The sequence below is a fragment of the Haliotis rufescens genome, unplaced genomic scaffold (genome assembly GCF_023055435.1).
Source record: "Haliotis rufescens isolate VD_foot unplaced genomic scaffold, xgHalRufe1.0.p SCAF_28, whole genome shotgun sequence".
Classification (NCBI taxonomy): Eukaryota; Metazoa; Mollusca; class Gastropoda; order Lepetellida; family Haliotidae; genus Haliotis; species Haliotis rufescens.
This window is the reverse complement of record NW_025963979.1, coordinates 1940268-1960970: the sequence shown is the minus strand read 5'-3', so window position 1 is coordinate 1960970 and position 20703 is coordinate 1940268. Positions and strand designations below refer to the sequence as shown.

The 20703-nt window shown below is 40.5% G+C and overlaps 1 protein-coding gene across 4 annotated transcripts in view; it reads left to right on the top strand.

Moving 5' to 3' along the window:
- Positions 1–20703, top strand: part of LOC124117940 (lethal(2) giant larvae protein homolog 1-like) — a 211738-nt gene that overhangs the window by 24652 nt on the left and 166383 nt on the right. For all 4 annotated transcript variants that reach the window (XM_046479958.1, XM_046479955.1, XM_046479956.1 and 1 more), the window contains exons 4-7: positions 4207–4288; positions 5113–5225; positions 13195–13341; positions 19216–19288. In XM_046479958.1, the coding sequence (XP_046335914.1) occupies positions 4207–4288; positions 5113–5225; positions 13195–13341; positions 19216–19288 (415 nt within the window). The remainder of the gene's footprint in view (positions 1–4206; positions 4289–5112; positions 5226–13194; positions 13342–19215; positions 19289–20703) is intronic.

Here is a 20703-nt window from a genome sequence, read left to right as displayed (position 1 = left end):
AAATCGACGTTTCGTTATAGATACTTATACCGTTGTCAAGCAAGACTGAATGAGGGACATTGTAGAGAATATATATAGTCGGTGGAGTCTTGCTTGATCTATACCGAAACGTCGCTTTTTACAGTATTAAAGAAGTTGTTATCCATAAAATTGTCTACTGTGTATTGTTAGCCCGACAGCTAACCGACTCGGCTACGTCCATACTGTAAAATTAAGTGCAAATTTACCTAGTCATGCCTACACCGTTACGGAATTGAATGAAAAGGGTTGAATAGGTGACGGACACTTACAAAGTTTATGTGTAGGCATGGTGTCTCGTGATTTTAGTCTACTTACACTTTCGTGATCCTGATGCCATTCGGCACACTCATCCTATTCCGTAATCAACAAGATACCGAGTGGTGAGGAATGAGCCGTTATGGCGCGAATTGAAAACAGCTCCAGGCATCAGACGACGAACTCATGGGTACGCATGAATGACGTATTTCATAATTAGTCAGTGATCCTTGTGACAGAAAAGTATGGGAGCGAACACTATAGTTCATAGTAAGGAAAGGGTGAGTTCACTTTTAAAACAGTATTGACTAAATGTAGCGGGTAAACGTGGCTTGTGAATGTTCAAGGACAGTTTTCAGTAGCCAAAATATTCGTCACTAAAACAATTCACCCTGCTTTCTCAACATTTTTGTGTGAAGAATATTAGAAGCTACTATAGAATCTATGATAGCCACTGAACGGGTACCTAACCCTGATGATAGTTAAGCACTAAACGGGTACCTAACCCTAATGATCGTAAAGGGGTGATTGATTGTAAAGGGGATCAAAGGGCTAAGGATAGAGTTTTGGGTAACCTACCCTAACACTGGCGAGATTTGGATGTGTTCACCTCCAATATACCTTATAAACTGCATTCCTGTGCTTAATAATGAAAATTAATGAATCTAAAAGATGATATATGTATATTTGTTTCCATTACCAATCATTTTAGCCACTTGAATTACGAAAAAAAAGACAAAATAAAAAATATATTGAAAATAAAAGCTTTCATAAATTTGTGCTTGCTATAACATGCACTGCCGCAGGCTGCATTTAGTAAACAAATATTCAAAACTTTGGGCTTATTCAATGACATTGCTTGTACAGATGATAGATCCCAGGGAGGAGCTTATGAACATTCGATGACCCCTGATGCCACGGGGCATTGTTTCACCAGTGCAACTGGAACAAAATACTACAGACTACATCATAGGGTGTTGTTGGTGTTTGACAGTGCCTGCTGAATGTGTTTGATCCAGCGCTGCAATTGGTTTTCATAACCATGAGCTTATGACAGATGTTGGAGACTTACCTCCTACTTATCCCTGGTGAATCTTTCTGACATAATTGCGTGTGTCAAATGTCATGTGAAATGAATGAGATTTTTATTTTGCTAACCTGAACTTACAGTTCAAGTTGTGTGTTTTTGCATGGTGTCTGTATGTCTGTCTGTTCTTGTGTCCGTTAACACTAACTAAATGCTTCTCCTTTAAAAATTGCATGTTTATGCTGAACATTTAGATAACACATTCACAGTGATGGGGAAGGAAATTCTTTCCATGATCCTTTGGCCCAATGTTTTACAAATTTTGCGGCCCATTTTTGGCAAGTATGGACTGTACATTTTCACTGATAATAGCAGAGAGCCATAAATTCAACACAACTTAAAAAATAATTGACTCTTATTAATCTTAATCTTGAACTTGTCATTTCATCAACAAGTTTCGCTGTGCCAACTTACACTTGAACCCACAGTCACCCCTCACACTTACGCTCTTCATAATACCCTGGAATCGCTTAAATTGCAGGGGAATCAATAGCTCCCTAAAATTAATTATTTTCTTCCTGTCATTGGAAATGTTTTGTCCACAAAGGCGTACTGAATTATGCAAATTAATCCTGTTCCTACACTATCTATAACAAGTGGTCATTGTTTTGTGCAAGTGGACCCTGATATACAATCTTAGTTACAATCAATCTTAGGCGCCTACTATCAACTTTACAATCACCATACGATTGTCCTGTTCCACTTCACACACTGATCTTAGCATGATTGTAAGATGGCTTAAATTTTAGATTACGTTCTTAGCTGAGATTGAAATCTTCAGCAGTGGACTGCTGTGTACAGTTGTCTGCAAATGTGCATAAGGAGATACCGTTTCTGACAGTGTTCTGCACGACGAAGTGGCTGCTGGTTCTTCACAGTCTAACAGCAGTCCACCGACTACAACAAAGTCGCTGTCAACAAATATGTCCGACAAACGTATGGTGCTGGCAGTAAATTTTGACCAGTCTACCGAGATATGTTTATCTTCTCAGACCCGATCTACTGGAAGTTATGTATCGACTTCGGACATTACTGCGCAGATATAGCTCTACTCTGATCGACCAAGCCACTCTGGAATTATCTACTGTGACTACTATCGACTCAAGCAGAATCCAGGCATAGTCATCGCCTACCGGACAGAAAAAGTAGAGAGCAGTCTAGACCCAAGGACATTCGCCGAGATAAGGGTCGACATTCAGAGTTGATTTTGAAGGGTCGACATTCCAATGAACGCACTTCCTCCAGTCGTAGATCTCGAGATCGATCGGATAAGGATTGACTTTCTACAGGTCGATTCTCTAAGGGTCAACATTCAGATCACTCTCCTCAAGATCGATCGTCTCAGGAACACACTTTGACATTGAAACAGGGAGATTACTCCAATTCAGAGCGTCACCTCTCGACTGATCAATTGTATGGACACGAACTGAGGCGTTCTCATTTTACAGTAAGACATCGTCATCTCGACTGATCACGTTCATCCGATTCAGACTCCCAGCGTTATCCCTATTGACAGTCATCTCGGCACTTTGGTTACGAGAGAGATGTCGACGGGGATCGACATCGATCGTGATCTCACCGATACCAACCTTTGAGATACTATCCTTATCTCTGACAACTGATCAATACTGAGTCCATCGATATCGGCCCTACCCTGAATATCCCTTTGACACCAGACTATTATTCATTTTATGATATCCTCCCCATTGACATCGAGATTGACATCAATATAAGGATCAACAGATGGAATGAGATCGACCCTCCTCACACTCACTTTCTGAGTCACTGATAGGGACGCACACAGACCAGCGGTCTTCAGACAAGTCGCACCCTCCAATTGTGACACTTCCCTCTTTACCTATAGTGTCGAACCCGGTTATTCGTACGGCTCCTCCATTATCGAATCCCCTATCGACTTCTCGGGATCAGAGTGATTTATCTGAACAAATCGGGATCTTAATCCCTTCGACAGTCTTACAACAAGGCCCTGAACAGTCGAGGACAGACACAGGACTCGCTACTACAATGACACCAGGAATGGAGATAAGGGATAGAGATAATAATACAACTTCTCCGTCAGAAGCTTCTCCTGAAAGGAAGACTTCACCTCCGTCATTTACGGGCAAATTCGCCCAAGTCCAGCCGACCCTAATCCTCACCTGGATCGAGGACACCCATCTACCTCGTAGTACTTCAGAGGACGACATCAACTGGGGTTTCTTGATGACATCTAACCTGTCTTCTCCCGTTACCTTACCACTACCAGCTATCATGTTGGATTTAATTAAGGGGTTCAATCAGGCATTCGGGGCCATCTGCAGACAGAAGTTTTCAATGCCGAGATTCAATATAGCTGATACAGGAGCTCATGGGATGACTTATCTAGCGACGACTCCTGAACTAGATGGCAACATCGCATCTATCGCCCCGAAACGCATATTGGTTTTCCTCCCACATTCAGCTGAAATGCCACGATTTAACTGGAATACTGTTAAAATCGGCACTAAACCCAACTCACTCACTCACTCTAAATACATAACCTCATTATACTAAATTACCACTCATTGCCATTTGATATATTGCAAACAATAAACAAGTACAGCAAACTAATGTGATACTTATTGTGTAATTGGTAACATGTGTTACTTGTTGGCTTGGCTGGTTTGTGTGAGCTGTGAGCACCAATCACAAAATGTTTTTTCAGTTGTGGGAAGGAACTTGTGACTAATGCGTCGGACGACATATTTACTACAGATCACATCATGATGCCTATTGTAGAACATTCCCAAGGATGTATGTTTGAAACAATTTGTGGAAAGTAAAATTCCTTAATTTCTTCTTAGATATGGAGCTCCAGGTGTGGAATTTGGTGGACTGCATGAAAATGATGTTTCAGTTGTCCAGATGTTTTTTCTACAGGAGCAGGTGAGAATGCATGTCATTATCAAATAACTTGTAGTCCAAAAAGGTAAGACTCATTTATGGGTGTATCAATTGAAGTTTTGTGAATTGACAACAGATCTTGTAAGTTGCAGGTTAGACAGTTGATTTGTTGCTATAAGGGCCTCAGACTCAGGTGAGCTGATGGTATTGTTTACATTTTAGAAATATCAGCTATCTTTTACATCTCATATGAAAATAACCACTTTGTCAGTTGAGGAGATAAACAGGATGGGAAAATATCATTAAACAAAGATATTGAAATGTTGTTTCAAATGAAGTATGAATTTACCCTGAGATCGTTTCTTGTAATTACTTTCATTGAAGGATTCAAAGGGTTTTTTCAAGAAACTGTTACGTATCAAAAGTGAATATTTAACGTATAGTATAAACCTCTTTATTGAAAAACTACGTTGAATAAATACATACATAATATTAACCTTAGTGAGTTAAAGTTAATCTTACTTAAAGTTGTTTTGTAGAAGAGGACATCATCCTTGATAAATGTCTAAGGTTAAAATCTTCTGACTCAGGATCATCACCTTAGCGCCAAGGTTGTTTGTAAAAAGAGTCCCAGTGCCGAAAATACATTTTCAGTATTCAGACTTGGTATTTGTTACATATAAAGAAGATTTCTTTATTAACATTGCGGACATATTTTCAGACTTAAATTGCATGGTGGTTTGTTTAGATTTTGGATGCTTTGAAGACGATGGTGAAGGCTCTTCTTTCTGTTACCTATTTTTGTGGACTCTTTGCACCGTTTTTCTCTCCAATATCTTGATATATATGTTCATTTGATATTTCAGGGTCGTGTGGTGAGTGTCTGCAGTGACAATTCACTACATTTGTGGGAAGTCAACCTACGCAGTGGAAAGTCTGTGCTGGATGAGGTCAATGAAATCTTTCTGGCAGATTACAAGTGAGTCTTGTGAGCCTATGTAAGCTTAATGCTCAAACTGCTGAATTGATTCAAAGAGCAACATTAAGTGATGTACAACAGTTCATTTAATAAGAGTTCTCTCCTCATTAATTTAAGTTTTATTATTCCCCACCACAAACTGGGGCAGCAGATTTTGTAATGCCGTCCATCCGTCTGTCCAAGTTAGAGAAAGGATATTTTACACACTGATGTTACTGGTCACGATCTCAAAAGAGTTCGAACATTGGTGTCATTCATTCGTTTTTTTACAGGGTTATGTCCCTAGCATACTGTGTGAAATTGGGACAAGTTTTCTCAGCAACTACTGAAGTTGCATGAATAAAAAGTTGCATGCTTATAGATCTAAGAGATACTTGTCAAGACTTAGTTCGAAAATTGGTCCCATAAGGACTGGTTTTAACAGTTTCTATTTACTATTATATGAAGAAACAAATTTGTAATGTGCCTCATGGCAGGGATAGTGATAACGCAGTTTTCTTGTACATGTACAATTTGTTTTTGATTCCTAAGTTCAGATGCTTCTGTGTATGTGACTGTTTTCATACCTCCAGAAAATTGTTCACTGGCACTTTTGTCCCACAGGAACCAGTTTGGCCAGATAATTGCTTTTTTTCATGGAGAATACTAGATAGATCTGATCCTGCCTGTATTAAACTATCAGCGGTACTGATAGTTTACATATACACCTGCATAATTATTTAAAAAAAAAAATCTTTTTGCAATCACTCCCAAATATCATATCCATTCATCTTAAAATTATGTACATCTTGATGTAAATGGTATTCATTTCAGTTATCATGGCCCCTAATATGATAATATAAGTACATATTTTGAAATATCCACTTTCTTTGGAATCTTTTTTCTTCCAAGGGAGACTGATCTCGATCATGTTATTTCCACTTTTTTTTCTGACAAAGGTATTATTTCATTTGAACATGTACCCCCTTTATTTACAGATTAGTTTTTATCCCCCCCCCGCGCGAAAGCGCGAAGCGGGGGATATAGTATTCACGACCGTCCGTCCGTACGTCCGTCCGTACGTCCGTCCGTACGTCCGTCCGTACGTCCCACCTGTTTGTTGCCGCGATATCTCAAGAACTAAACACTGGATTGTCTTCATATTTGGAACTATGGTGTATATACAGACTCCGCAGACACCAGTCGGTTTTGGTGACCTTGACCCCATTGTCAAGGTCACAGCAGGCAAATCTGCTTTTGGAGTTGGAAAACGGTGTTGCCGCGATATCTCAAGAACTAAACACTGGATTGTCTTCATATTTGGAACTATGGTGTATATACAGACTCCGCAGACACCAGTCGGTTTTGGTGACCTTGACCCCATTGTCAAGGTCACAGCAGGCAAATCTGCTTTTGGAGTTGGAAAACGGTGTTGCCGCGATATCTCAAGAACTAAACACTGGATTGTCTTCATATTTGGAACTATGGTGTATATACAGACACCGCATACACCTGTCAGATTTGGTGACCTTGACCCCATTTTCAAGGTCACAGCAGGCAAATCTGTTTTTGGAGTTGGAAAACGGTGTTGCCACAATATCTCAAGAACTAATCGCTGGATTGTCTTCATATTTGGTACTATGGTGTACAGGCGGGAGATATTTCGTCACTCTGTGACAAATACTTGTTGAACCTTATATCACGATTTAGGCATCATTGGGTTTTCTTTGAATGTTATGCAATATTGTTGGTATCGCGACATGATCGTCATGTTGTCCTTGTAGTTGTTCAAGTAGTATAGTGTCAGTGATAAATCAAATTGTAAAAAGAAAATAGACAAAGATTATCAGATCAATTCCAAAGGAACTTGAGTGTTTGTCATTCAGGAACTTTGCAGTGATATTTGCCTGACTGAAGTATGTTTGATTTACCAGCCGGAGCTGAGCCTATTCTTTGAATGCGAATGCCTAGCAAGATGAGATATATGGTCAAAATTTCAAATCAAATTCTTGTCAAAATCAGGTTTTGACTCGATGTGTGCAAACTTCAGCTTATTCAGTTATTGTGGTGGTTCCCCATATATTAAATGTTTTTGCATGAACAGTCTTATGGTTTTTAACTTGGGCTGTGCATGTTCTTTACTGATGCCATAACTGGCACCATTTTCAATAAACCATTTAGTTAGTTATTTTCAAACTCCAATACACTTAAGTAAAAAAATCCATCAAATTTACAACCTGTAACATTAGTGTAATTATGATTGTAAAAGTGTGAAGTGTGTGATTCTGTCAATTGGAATATGTCGTTTGTTGAAATGGAAAGGCCAAGCATGCAGTTTTCCTGCTTCTTGTGCTACTGCAGACTGTTAAAGGGGCACTGATCTAAAGCAATTCCCCGGGACTGGTTGTTGCCTTTGTTATTGTTTTTTCACATTGAGTACCCGGATGTATAGCAGAAATCTAGACTAGTTGATGACCTGTGCTGCGCCATTCGTAAGCGCATTAGTCACTTTTATGGGTAGTAATAAGGGCGTATGGTCACATTGATCAACAAAGTGAAATACAGTTTTCGAGATAATAAGGAAATGTGGGTATCTTTGTGAATAGCATCGGTAATGGTGACGAAGTTTTGATAAGTCATTTGCTTGGTAATTTTGCGATTTTCGTTTACAGTATTTTGACTTGCAACACAAAGTAAATATTTCACCTGAGCATTGCTTTTTTTATATTGTGTATATTTTTTTACTGTCAAAATGTGTAACAATTTCAAATTTATTAAATGCCTAAATATTCAGTTATTTTACAAATTGAGTGAAAAACATTTCCATCTGTATTATTATGATAACGAATTCCAAACATTTTGATGTTTAATGTCTTCACCAAGAGACTGAAAATTTTATGTTGAAAAGTACATTTCTATGTTGTTTGTCTTCTAATCCTACATAATAATCTGTTGCAATGTTTTTAGGCCCTTTTGATTGTCTTAATCAATTTTAGTCAATCTGGACAGATTTTTCAGTCAAAATGACTGAAATATTTACACATTTTATAAATTGCCTGAGAGAATCACATTTTACAAATTGACGGTAATATATACACGCTTATAAAGGAAAACACTTGTGAAAACCACGTCTATCGCGCATTGAAGAATTTCCCAACCAAGACGAAGAGGAACTAGAATGAATCGGTTCAATGCTACAGCAAATGAAGGAAAACAAAATGCAAATACCATAATTACAACCTACCAAATTTGTGTATAATTTTAGGCAGCTTCCTTGTTCGAGGAATGTATCTGTGAATATCCACACAAAGGAACAATATCCCACTCGTCTGCAGCTGTACAAAGAAACTTATTCGATGTCATGTGTCTCTGTAACAATCAAATATTTTAAAAGATATATATCGTTTCGGGATGTTATAACCCGTGTTCGTTTCTCAATTGATCACTTAGATTGTTTCAGGTGTTTCACATTGGTGTCAAGTCTCAATGGTCGACTGAGAAAGCCCACGTGACAACTATTTTCATAACATCCATGGTTCCTAAAAAATCCATTGGGTGATAGATAACAATGAGCAATCAATCAACGTATTATCAGTTAACCCTTTGAACAAAGTATGTTGTTTTTACATCGGCACTTCACGCCATGATATGAGTGTATTCCCTTTGTTTTAGTAAACCTAGACATGTAAACACTCACTTTTGACATATCCACTGTGCGAGATAACAGTGATTAATCAATCAACGTATTTTCTGTTAATCCTTTGATGACTAGGAACGATCCGTTGATTTACAAAAAAAGTAAAATCAACTGATCATTCATCTCTTGCTTGGCTGCCACGTGTATATTACATAACACACATTTCACCTCACTTCAAACCTGGATTTAGATTGAATAATTACCCCAGACACAATAAATGCCAAATGGGAACCTTTGTCAAGTAATCTAAGTGGTGCTACCACTAATTGTACCTGTAATAAATTCATTAACTGAGCATCAAGTGAATGACAATAATTACACAAGTGTAGGGTTATACCAGAAAACGTGGACGACAACAAGGGAGTAGTAATCGCATTATCGACGCAATCTGAAATCCGAAAATGCTTTCACTGCATGGATACTTTTTTATCCCCCGCCGCGCGAAAGCGCGAAGCGGGGGATATAGTATTCACGACCGTCCGTACGTACGTCCGTACGTCCGTCCGTACGTCCCACCTGTTTGTTGCCGCGATATCTCAAGAACTAAACACTGGATTGTCTTCATATTTGGAACTATGGTGTATATACAGACACCAGTCGGTTTTGGTGACCTTGATCCCATTTTCAAGGTCACAGCAGACAAATCTGCTTTTAGAGTTGGAAAACGGTGTTGCCGCGATATCTCAAGAACTAAACACTGGATTGTCTTCATATTTGGAACTATGGTGTATATACAGACTCCGCAGACACCAGTCGGTTTTGGTGACCTTGATCAAATTTTAAAGGTCACAGCAGGCAAATCTGCTTTTGGAGTTAGAAAACGGTGTTGCCGCGATATCTCAAGAACTAAACACTGGATTGTCTTCATATTTGGAACTATGGTGTATATACAGACACCGCATACACCTGTCAGATTTGGTGACCTTGACCCCATTTTCAAGGTCACAGCAGGCAAATCTGTTTTTGGAGTTGGAAAACGGTGTTGCCACAATATCTCAAGAACTAATCGCTGGATTGTCTTCATATTTGGTACTATGGTGTACAGGCGGGGGATATTTCGTCACTCTGTGACAAATACTTCTTTTAAACTATAACCATCTGGGGTATTTCCAAATGACGACATCCGATGAGCTCCGCCGTTCTTTTTTTCTGTTTGTTTAGGCTGAAGAAATTAATTAACATGCGCCCTTTGTTGAAATCTTTAAAGATCAGTTAACCAATCAGTGTTCAAAAATGCGTAAAACAAATATTGCCTCCATATTTATTTAGCTGTCGTTACAGTAGCCCAGTCTCTGGTCACGCTCAGTTGCCTTGCGTATCATCCGGGTACTCAATGTGAAAAAACAATAACAAAGGCAACAACCAGTCCCGGGGAATTGCTTTAGATCAGTGCCCCTTTAAGGGTTATGGACAGATCCAAATCATAAATGAAAAACAATTAGAATTCTCTAATTTTTTGTATACTTTTGATGATGTCTACTTCAAAACAAAATGAAAGAGGGATTTCCATGTTTGGTTGCAAATTAACTGTTTTATTTTTCCATTTAGCACAGTCCTTAAATTTTGCATTCAATGGTCCGGAGAATCATTGATATATTTTGAAAATTTAAGTGTACTGTTCTATGGTTATAAGTATGAAATAATAAATTGAATCATTTCTATGCAAGATTAAAATACTTGAGACCATAAGCAACTGTAACTTATAGGATTCAACAGCCATAAATATTGATTTTGGAGCAACTGAAAATGACCCTTTGCTATGTATATCTGGACTTTGTAATTTGTTATTAATTTTATTCAAAATTTCATTCAGTGTTATTATTCCCCAAACCTTAAAGGGAGGGGGTGTATAGTTATACCAAGGAATTCTGTCTTCAGCACTTCGGGCAACCAAACATAGACCTGTTTGCGACTTACCAGAACCACCAACTTATGAGACCCGTGAAGATTCCTGGGTAGAATGGGTCTTCAGCAACCAATGCATGCCGTAACAGGCGACTATGCTTGTCGTAAAAGGCGACTAACAGGATCGGGTGGTCAGGCTCGCTGACTTGGTTGATGCATGTCATCGATCCCAATTGCGTGGATCGATGCTCATATTAATCACTGGATTGTCTGGTCCAGACTCGATTATTTTACAGACCGCCGTCATATAGCTGGAACATTGCTGATTGCGGCGTTAAACAACAAACAACCCAACTTATGACGTATGTCTCCCAGCTACTGGATCCGCAGGCTTGGGTGCTAGACTCATTCAGCTTCCCCTGGGAAGGGTTGAAAGCATATGCTTTTCAACTTCCTGTTCTACTTCCCAGGGTGATACAAAAGATCAACCTGGTGGATCGACTGGGTCTGCGCTTCCAGGTTGTAGGAATCTGTAGACAGACGCCCTATGCAGACAAAGTGGTGCCCACAGAATGAGAGGCATACCATCTCTTATGTCAGAGCCTAGGTCAAGCCAACATCGGCCACATGCCAAAACTTCCAGATCCGAACTTCCGTTTCTCCAATTCCGGATCCGCAGGCCTGGCGGGGGATGAGCTAAGCATACGCTTTTCCACCCCCATAACTCCTTCCCGAGTGAGTTCAAATTTAATGTCGCATCGGCATTATTTCAGCCATATAGCAACGAGATGACACAAAAGATGAGGGCAACCTCGCTCTGATTCTGATCACGTCTTGTTGGCTAGTGAGAGGGTGGTTCGTGGACCTAAGAGACCCTGCAGGAAGCTTCTTGGCCAAGTATCTCTGACACCTGCGTAGCAAACGACACTTGAAAGGTAGCACCATTACCACTTATTTTGTAGCTTTATATTCAGTGTTGGCAGTTCCAAACGATTGAAAAATGAGCAAGATTACGGAACTGCAACTTTTTTACGCTCATTTAGTCTCGAGGATCAGAAGGCCAAATTTTGTCCCCCTGCATGGGATTTGAATGTGGTACTTCAGTGTTTGCATGGAACTAAATGCTTGTGTGTCCGAGCCTCTTTTCAACCTCACCATAAACACAATTTTTCTCTTGGCACTTGCAACGGCGGCAAGAGTGAGCAAGATTCATGCGCTCGACATCACTCCCTTTGAGCGAGGTACGCCCTGAGCAGTCTACCTCGAGTTTTGCGGGGGTTTTATGGCTGTAAACCAGTTGCCAGGACAACCCGATCATTCTTTCACTAGCCCACCTTTATTTTCCATCGTGGGGAAGGAAGATGAGGATGAACTCTTATTATGCCCAGTGCGTGCACACCAAGTTTTCATCACAAGGTGTGGCATGCAAAAATGGTTGCTTATCCCGGTTTCTCAGAATTCAGTTGCAATACCATTTCTTTATGGTTACCAGCTATCATCCTTCAGGCTTACGAGATTGTTAATCTTGAGCCAATGAGAGTTGATAACCCCTATGAGATTTGGGTGGTGGCCTCGACGATGGCTCTACACAGTAATTGTTCTATTAGAGCCATCATGGAAGGATGTTTTGGGAGGTCAAAATATTAGTCTTTGCCAGCCCCTACCTGAGGTCATGTGTGGCTTAAGAAGATGTCTTGGGCATTTGCAGTTTTGGGACCCCTGGTTGTATCCCAGCAAGTGACCAACCCATGATGCCATAAAGACAATTAATCACACTTTTACGCTATGATGGTTTGGTTATCCAGTTTCTAGACCCTAGCGCACACTATTGTCTTGTACTGTTTATTTACCTGGACGTACTCATACTCTCGTTACCTTTCTGTGGACAGGATTGGCTGATCAGTTATGAATTGCAGAAGAATTGCGCTGTAGGATACAGATGCATTAAGGAGTAATGCAGGATAAGTCTAAAAATTGAGTAAAATCTTGATATTTGTATACTTATCCTGCATTAGGACGTCCGAGGGCCCATCCGTCAGTCCTGCCTCTTGACAATATCTTCAGACATTTTATGTGTGACCAACACTGATATGAAGATAAGCCGTCAACCACTTCCAGTATGATGTGGCAGCTAGTGATTGCTTCAGAATGGAACATCGTTTTTCTCATCAGCAGGATCAATCACAGCTTCATATAAATATAAAAAATATCTATATTTTACTAGAATGATTTTTTTAAGACCTTATCCTGTTGTGGATGTACATAAATCCACACAGAAAGAAGTTTTATTCAATACATGTATTCATATGATATGCATCACATGTTCATGCTTGTTTAGGCAAGGATGAAAATATGCGAAGGCAATGATTTGACAGTGATTTCTGAGGATTCCATGTGCTATATTTCAGGATGTTTTAACTGATGTCTTTGTTATTTGGTGTATTGCAGACAGATGAAGGCTGTGTCTACAAGCTGTCTGTCTTTGAATGGTGACCAACTTCTATTGGGAACAGAAGGTGGCAGTATACATATGCTAGACATGGCTTCCTTCTCCCTTGTTGACCAGTTCATACATCAGGATGTAGTCATGCAAAAGTATGTTTTCTTTGTTTATTAAGGTATATTTTAGTGTGATATATTTTACTTCACATTTCATTGTATTGTGTGTCAGTGTGCTCTAATAACACACTTTAGATAAAGACTGACTCGAAGGTTATTTCTGTGATTGTAAAACCAGAGAGAAGAGAGACAAAGGAGGGTAAGAGGATCTCTTTCTCAGTGTTGACAATCACAAGCTTAAGCTGCAAAGAGGAGTGGTAGTCAAAGAAAAAGACAACACATTCAGAGATGTAAATATATTATGAATTGATATTAACTATTCCGAAACCTAATGGGTATAATAGAATATGTGCAGTAATGCTTTTTTTCAGTTGCTAACTGGAGGGCTTCTGAATTTTTGTGTGTGAGGGAGATAGAATCACTAGTTGAAAATGACCCACTCACAAACTTTTGATAAATGAATCGGATAAACCACATGGGCCTATTCCTGTGACACATTGGGGAGCAATGGCAGAAAGTAAGTTTTTGCATATGGTTGACATAGAAACCAAACCTGCCTTTGAAAAGAAATAGTTCTTCCTACAGCAAAGAGGGATCTTTCATGTACTTCAAGATACATGACCCTGTGACTCCAAGTCACCCCAACACTGACCTTTGCAGTTATGACCTTTGCACCATTCTCTTAGATATTTTCTGATACCGCTTGACTGATGAAGCTGAAATTTGGCATGCAGGTTCTATCTGGTCTTGTTCAAATTAGTGTGATATTTAGAGACTCAAAATTTTCAACAAGTTTAAAAATCGTATTCTTAAGAAGCACATGGGATGGGCCTTAAACTTTGTGTGAATGGCGTGACTATGAGATCCAAGTCTGTTCAAAGGCATCACTGTTTCAACTCAACATTGTTGTCATGAAAGGTGTTGCAAAAATACTTGTTTTTCTCCTTTTACTAAGTTTTCACCTGAAGTGATTTGACTTCTTCTGAAGTCAGGTGAGCTGCAGAGTTTTGTGGCTGTATGCCTATTAAGTATGTTACAAAAAAATGTTTTCTAAAGTTAAAAAGAATATTACATTGATATCATAATGGTTTTTCAATTCAAACAACCCACATTACAACAGCTTCACTCTCCTTAACCATTATTTTGTAGCTAAAGACCTCACAGAACAGTGTTCTCACTTTGAATGTACCTGGTGAGCAGCAATGTATTTCATCAGATTTTTTAAACTTATCCTGCACTACTCCTAATGCATCCACTGCTTGTTTCTTGACAGAGAAAGAGCTGTGTACAACCTTGAGAAAGAAGAAGTTGTTTAAACTAGCTGAGTGGCTAACCCTATCACACAGCTCCCATGTGACCACGGAAGAGGTGACGTCACGAATCAGCACATTACTGTTGTCGCCCATTTTCATTGAATCCTTTGTGTGTTGATAACTAGGGATTTTTCTTGTGAACTATATTGTGCATACAGTTTGTGTTTTCATATCTTTCATATGATTTACACCATTGCATGAATATTTATCGCCTGGTGGTGGTTTTATCACGGTAAGGGTGTGGTTTTGTTGTTTCAAGCAGCCATCTTGAATATTGTCCGTGGTCACACTTTTTTTTTGTGGCATGCATTCTGCATCCTTATATTCACCTCTATGACCCCGCTGCTACAATGGTGCTTATGGACCCGACTATGACTTTTCCTCAGAATCACCATCCCTCCAAGGAGCTCCAAGCGCCTCCAGGCTTTGGGCTTCCTCCCTATCAACAGACACCTCCCCAAATGTACCAGACACATTATATAGACTTGGAGTGGTTCCACCAGAGCTCCAGATAAGCTAAAGTAAAATACACATCAGATATGCAGAAATATGCAGTAAAATAAAATCCAAGCGTATCAAATACGCAACGAACATTACAGATACGTTACAAAAATAAAACTTGTGTGAATCATCAAAATATTGTGCAGTAACGCTGCGTATTTGATTAGCAAATCAGCAACTTATTTTGAAATTATAAACGGGCATTCCGTCAACCTTTCCAAATTCCACGATGACAGTTACATCATGATCATTTGCCATCACACTTTCTTGTGGAAGTATCGTGGTATTTTTGAGTCTTAAGAGCTCTCAAACCCACTCGACACCAGCTTGCAGGGACTAGATGAATATTTTTTAAAAATATTTAACTTAAATACGCACATGTGTAAAAACTAGTGGGTAACAGAAATTTGAATACCCAGATAGAATTACTGATACCCAATGATTTTAAAATGCATGGGTAAAATACCCACCGCTCCAAAAGCTTATCTGGAGCTCTGTTCCACTTTATGCAAATGTTGCAACAGTCTCTGCCACGGGTGCGGCACAGGTGTCTCTACAGTCGCACTCACACACGCTTAGACTGGACTTATGTGGTGCCTCTACAGTGCGGTCCACCTTATCCCATGACTCCACCTTGCCTGGTGCCTTTCCACAAGGAGCAAGTCCTCACTGTCTAGGCGCCATTCTCAGAGCTGCTCTCAAGTTCAACGGTCAAGGGGATTTAGATAGGACTCATCAGAAGGCTCCTTTATCCCAACGTATGAGGGATCGGTATCAGAAGTTGACTCCACCTTGGGCTAAACCAGGTGGCAGACTGGATCGCTGACCTGTTGGAGGCAGTGGCACCTTCCCCAGGGTTGGGGGTCATCAAGAAAGACACTATCTGGCCTGACCCTACATCTGTCCCACCTGACCCCATGATCAATGACATGATTGCTGCTCTGGATGAGGATTTCGCTTATCTATCTCTCCGACCCTCATCCAAGTCTCCAAAGTACAGAAAGGAGGATTTCCCTGTCCATTCCTTCGACATTGCAGATCATGCCCACTCTCTTGATAGGACCTTCATCGCGCCAACACAAGGTCGGTGTCCATCAACCACCTCAAAACTCCTCTCCGGTGGTTGACGGTGGAATTGAACGTCTAAGGCACAGAGTTAAAGACCTCGTTACACCTATTTGTCAATGCCTCTCTTCAAGAATGGGGAGCGCATCTGGAGGGTCAAGTTGCCTCGGGGCTGTGGTCCACCGCACAACACCAGTGGCACATCAACAACGGCACATCAACAACGGCACATCAACAACCTCAAACTGGAGGCCCTCAAACTGGCTCTATCACTGGAAACTGGAGTTTCTCCAATGCAAACAGATCACCATATCAACGGATAACATCACCATCGTCTGGTGTCTCCAAAATCCGGGAACAACTCACTCCAATTTGCTCCTGCAGCAAAGACTCTTCACCTGTTCACCTATCCAGGTTGTCGCAAAATTCTGGCAGATGCCCTCTCCAGGCCAGACAGTCGCACCCACAGAGTGGAAGCCCCACCCAGAAGCCCCATGCCTTCACTCATGTTTTTCTGCGTCTTGGCCATCCCAACAGGCCACCAGCCAGAACTACCACATCCGGACCTTCATATTGCCAGTACCGGACCGTCAGGCTTGGGCAGTCGATGCCTTCAGCGTAAGCGTATGGTTTTCCGCCTCCAGTACTCCTTCTCAGGGTTCTTCAGAAGATCAGGTAGACGCAGAGCCTCGATCTGACATTGGTTCTGCCCTGGTGGCCAGCAGGGGGTTGGTTGTTCTCACAGAGATAGCCACCGACCCTCTCCAGCTCACAGATCTACTGATCCACCCGAACAGTAATAGCCACACCCGGCTCTAGATAGGTTACACGTCTACACGTCTGGACGTCTGGTCCATGTACAAAGAGACTTAGTGTCATGGGTTACTCGGCTAGGGCTACCTGAAGTCTGTACGACGTTAAGTGGCGCTCCTTTGAAATTTTTTGCAAGGAAAAACACCAGGACCCCACCTCTGCGTCTCCCCAATTCTTGGCCGAGTTTCTTCTATTCTTGCAGACCCGTGAAGATTCGGGGTACAATAGGTCCTCAGCATCCCATGCTTGTCGTAAGAGGCGACTAACGGGATCGGGTGGTCAGGCTCGTTGACTTGGTTGATGCATGTCATAGATCCCTATTGTGTGGATCGATGCTCACGACATTAATCACTGGATTGTCTGGTCCAGACTCGATTATTTACAGACCGCCGTCATATAGCTGGAATATTGCTGAGTGCCGCGTTAAACAACAAACCAAACAACCAACAACCAACTATTCTTGCGCTACGAGTGTCGTCTGAAAGGAAGCACTATCGTGACATACCTTGTGGCCCTCAACTCTGTTTTTGCGGTTCCAGAAGATCGGAAAATGATGAAGATCCCTGAACTCCAAGCATTACTTTGCTCAGTTTAAACCAACAGCATAGGATCTGAACGCGGTCCTCGTCCTACTGAGAGGCATGACCTTTGAACCACTCTTTCTTTTACCTGACTAAGAAGATGGTCTTCATACTGTCTCATGCTCCTGCGGCACGTGTAAGTGAGCAAGGGGCGCATGGAGCTGTTCATCTTTGACTGTGCTTGGATTTTTAGCCAAGAACCAACATGCAGGACAGCCAAACAGATCCTTCCTCATTCTGTCCCTCTCTTTGATAGTGGGAGCTGAGGACAAACAGGAACTCCTTTGTCAGGTGAGGGTGCTGCAATGTTTTATGAGACACTCCAAGACGTGTCGTTGACAACGCCACAGCCTCCTCATACCAGTATCAGCGACATAGCATGTTGAAGTCAGCCGTAACACAATCGCTCTCTGGCTTTGAGCCATCATCCTTCAGGCATATGAGGCCGCAGGACCCTCTGAGAGCCAGCAACCCTCACAAGATCAGGGCGGTCACCTCCACCATGACGCTTTACAGCAACTGCTCCAAACGCGCCATTATGGAAGGCTTTTTCTGGGGTCCAGACACTGTCTTTGCCAGCCACTATTTGTCACATCAGAAGATGTTGAATGTGTACGCAGCTTTGGCCCTTTGGTGGTTGCCCAGCTGGTCACCACACCATAGACACTTCCACATATTCAGAGCCGCTTTGCGACCTCTCCGGTGCGTGTCAGGCCTGACTGGAAGGCTACATGCTACATGCATTAGGCTTGTTACATCAGTTCTAGATTTTAATCTCATTTATCTTCTATCACTGCATCGATACCTGGATTTCACGAATACCTAACTCTCTCCCTTCCTGTCAACAGGAATGGTCGCTCGATGCCAGACATCGCCTTCGCTATCGGGTGAGGGTTTTGTTGAAGTACACTTCTGAAGGTATGCCCTCTACCAATCCATCGGATAAGGGGTAATGCAGGATAAGTTAAAAAATCTAGTGTTATCCTAGGTATTATTTATGTTTGTATTAATATCCTGCATAACAATTGACCCACCCATCGCAGTGCTACCTCTCCACAATGCCTTTAGATCTTCCAGTTTTTAGCAGTAATGTGCTCATCCGTGATGTCACCCCTTTATTGGTCACATGGGAGCTGTGTGATAGGGTTGGCCACTCAGCTCGTTGAAACAACTTCTTCTTCAGCAAGACTGTACACAGCTCTTTCTCTGTCAAGAACAAGCAGTAGATGCATTAAGGAGAAATACAGGATAAGTGTACAAATACATAAAATATCTAGGATTTTACTAATATTATTAACAAAAAAACTCCTTTGAAAAAAGTATCAAAATTTTAAGTGAAGAATTTTTTACTTATCCTGTATTACCCCTCAATGCATCTACTGCTTACCTTACGACAAAGAAAGACAGCGCTTAGCGATGGTCCTGGGTGAAGAAAAAGGCTGTTTCCATCTTCAGTCTACTTTTTGCAGGACCCATTGTCGCTGTCATGTGACCACTTGTGATGTCACATGAAATCATCTTCCTGCTCGTCGTGCTACTGGAAAGTTGTGCTTCGGTTTGCTCTGCCATCTTTTGGCTAAATTTTTGTGGTTAGCGTTCTGAATGTTTGTTCATGTTCACAATTTTCTCCATTACAGTGTTCCTGATGACTTCAAAGTAAATCCAGGAGCAGTAGAGGCTATTGCAGTACACCCAACAAATCCAAATAAGGTGAAATGCTATTCTCACACTTGTCAAAGTAGAGCTTATATAATGTCTCCTGTCATGTTAATGATCTTTTCATTCATCCCTCTGTCCAATTGTATTCAGAATCTCTGAAAACACAAGGCCTATGGACCTGAAACTTTGCATGGATGATCACAATGGTGTCCCTGGAAAGTGCTCACAGAATGTGTGTGCTAATATTTTTAAAGAAATTAAGATCATGACAAATTTGGTATTTTCCTGTGTATTGTGATCTTTGACACAGCTTCAACCTTTTTCGTTCTTATACTGCTGTCGCATCAATAGTGCCATGGCTATCAGGATGAACACATAATTTTATCCTTCTGCATAGCCAGTTATGCATGTGTAAATGTAAAATTTATTGGGAAGCCTTTGAGAATGTAGAAATTTGTTATTAAACAGTCTCCTGTAGGGACATGTACTTATGACACGATAGCGGCTTCACACCTGTTTTACCTTCTATTAACCCTTGAGAAGGTTTTTGACATATGATTGGATGATATTGAAGGTCATGGTCACCCAGTGTGAATTAGGTGTATTAAAATCTTTGTATTTATGATTGGAATCTGTCCGAAAGTATGTCTGTTCTATATTGAGAGCATTTAATTGTTAACAAAAATCTTAATTATTTAATCTAACTGTCCAAAGAAAGAGAGAAGAGGGTTAGACATTACCTCATTTCATCATAGCCATAAATACTACATTTTGGGCGCAGCTATTATTTCAGTATAGGAGTACTGTCAAAACTAATGAGTACACTTGGAGTACTAGGATTTCATTTTAGGCATGCACATCTGCATTACTACTCTTGTGTAAACAAGTCAATAAACAATAAATAATACTTTTTTTTCATCGAACATGTGTGTCTATTGTATTAAGCGCACCCCCTCTATATTATTCATTATTCTTTTTGGAAAATAATTCGATTATTATGAGCAGAATTGTTAAAACTCTTTGAAAGGTATTTGGAAGTAATTTTATTTACATTGTATCCCTTCAACAAATTCTGCTAAACGAATAGGTGATAAATTTGGTTAATACAAATTTGAATTTTGAGGTAAACCATCACTAGTCATGATGATTTACCGTTTAAATTGTATTTCCATTACTACTAGGCATTGTTTTATATGCAGAGATAACGATCACGTGTGTATTTTCTCATAAACTAGGCCAGAAACAGCACTCAGCTGTTAACATTGTGTCTCGAAATCTACCGGTGAATCAGCTAAAAATACCCAATAATATAACTTAAAGAATTTTGATGCAGTTATCGGAAGAATTGTACTTGATAAAATAATTGTATCAGGAGTAATATATTCCAATATTGTGTTATTTTAGTTGCATCTTGGCTATATATATTTCAAATAACAATAACCATAAGTTTGGCAACAACTTTGGTA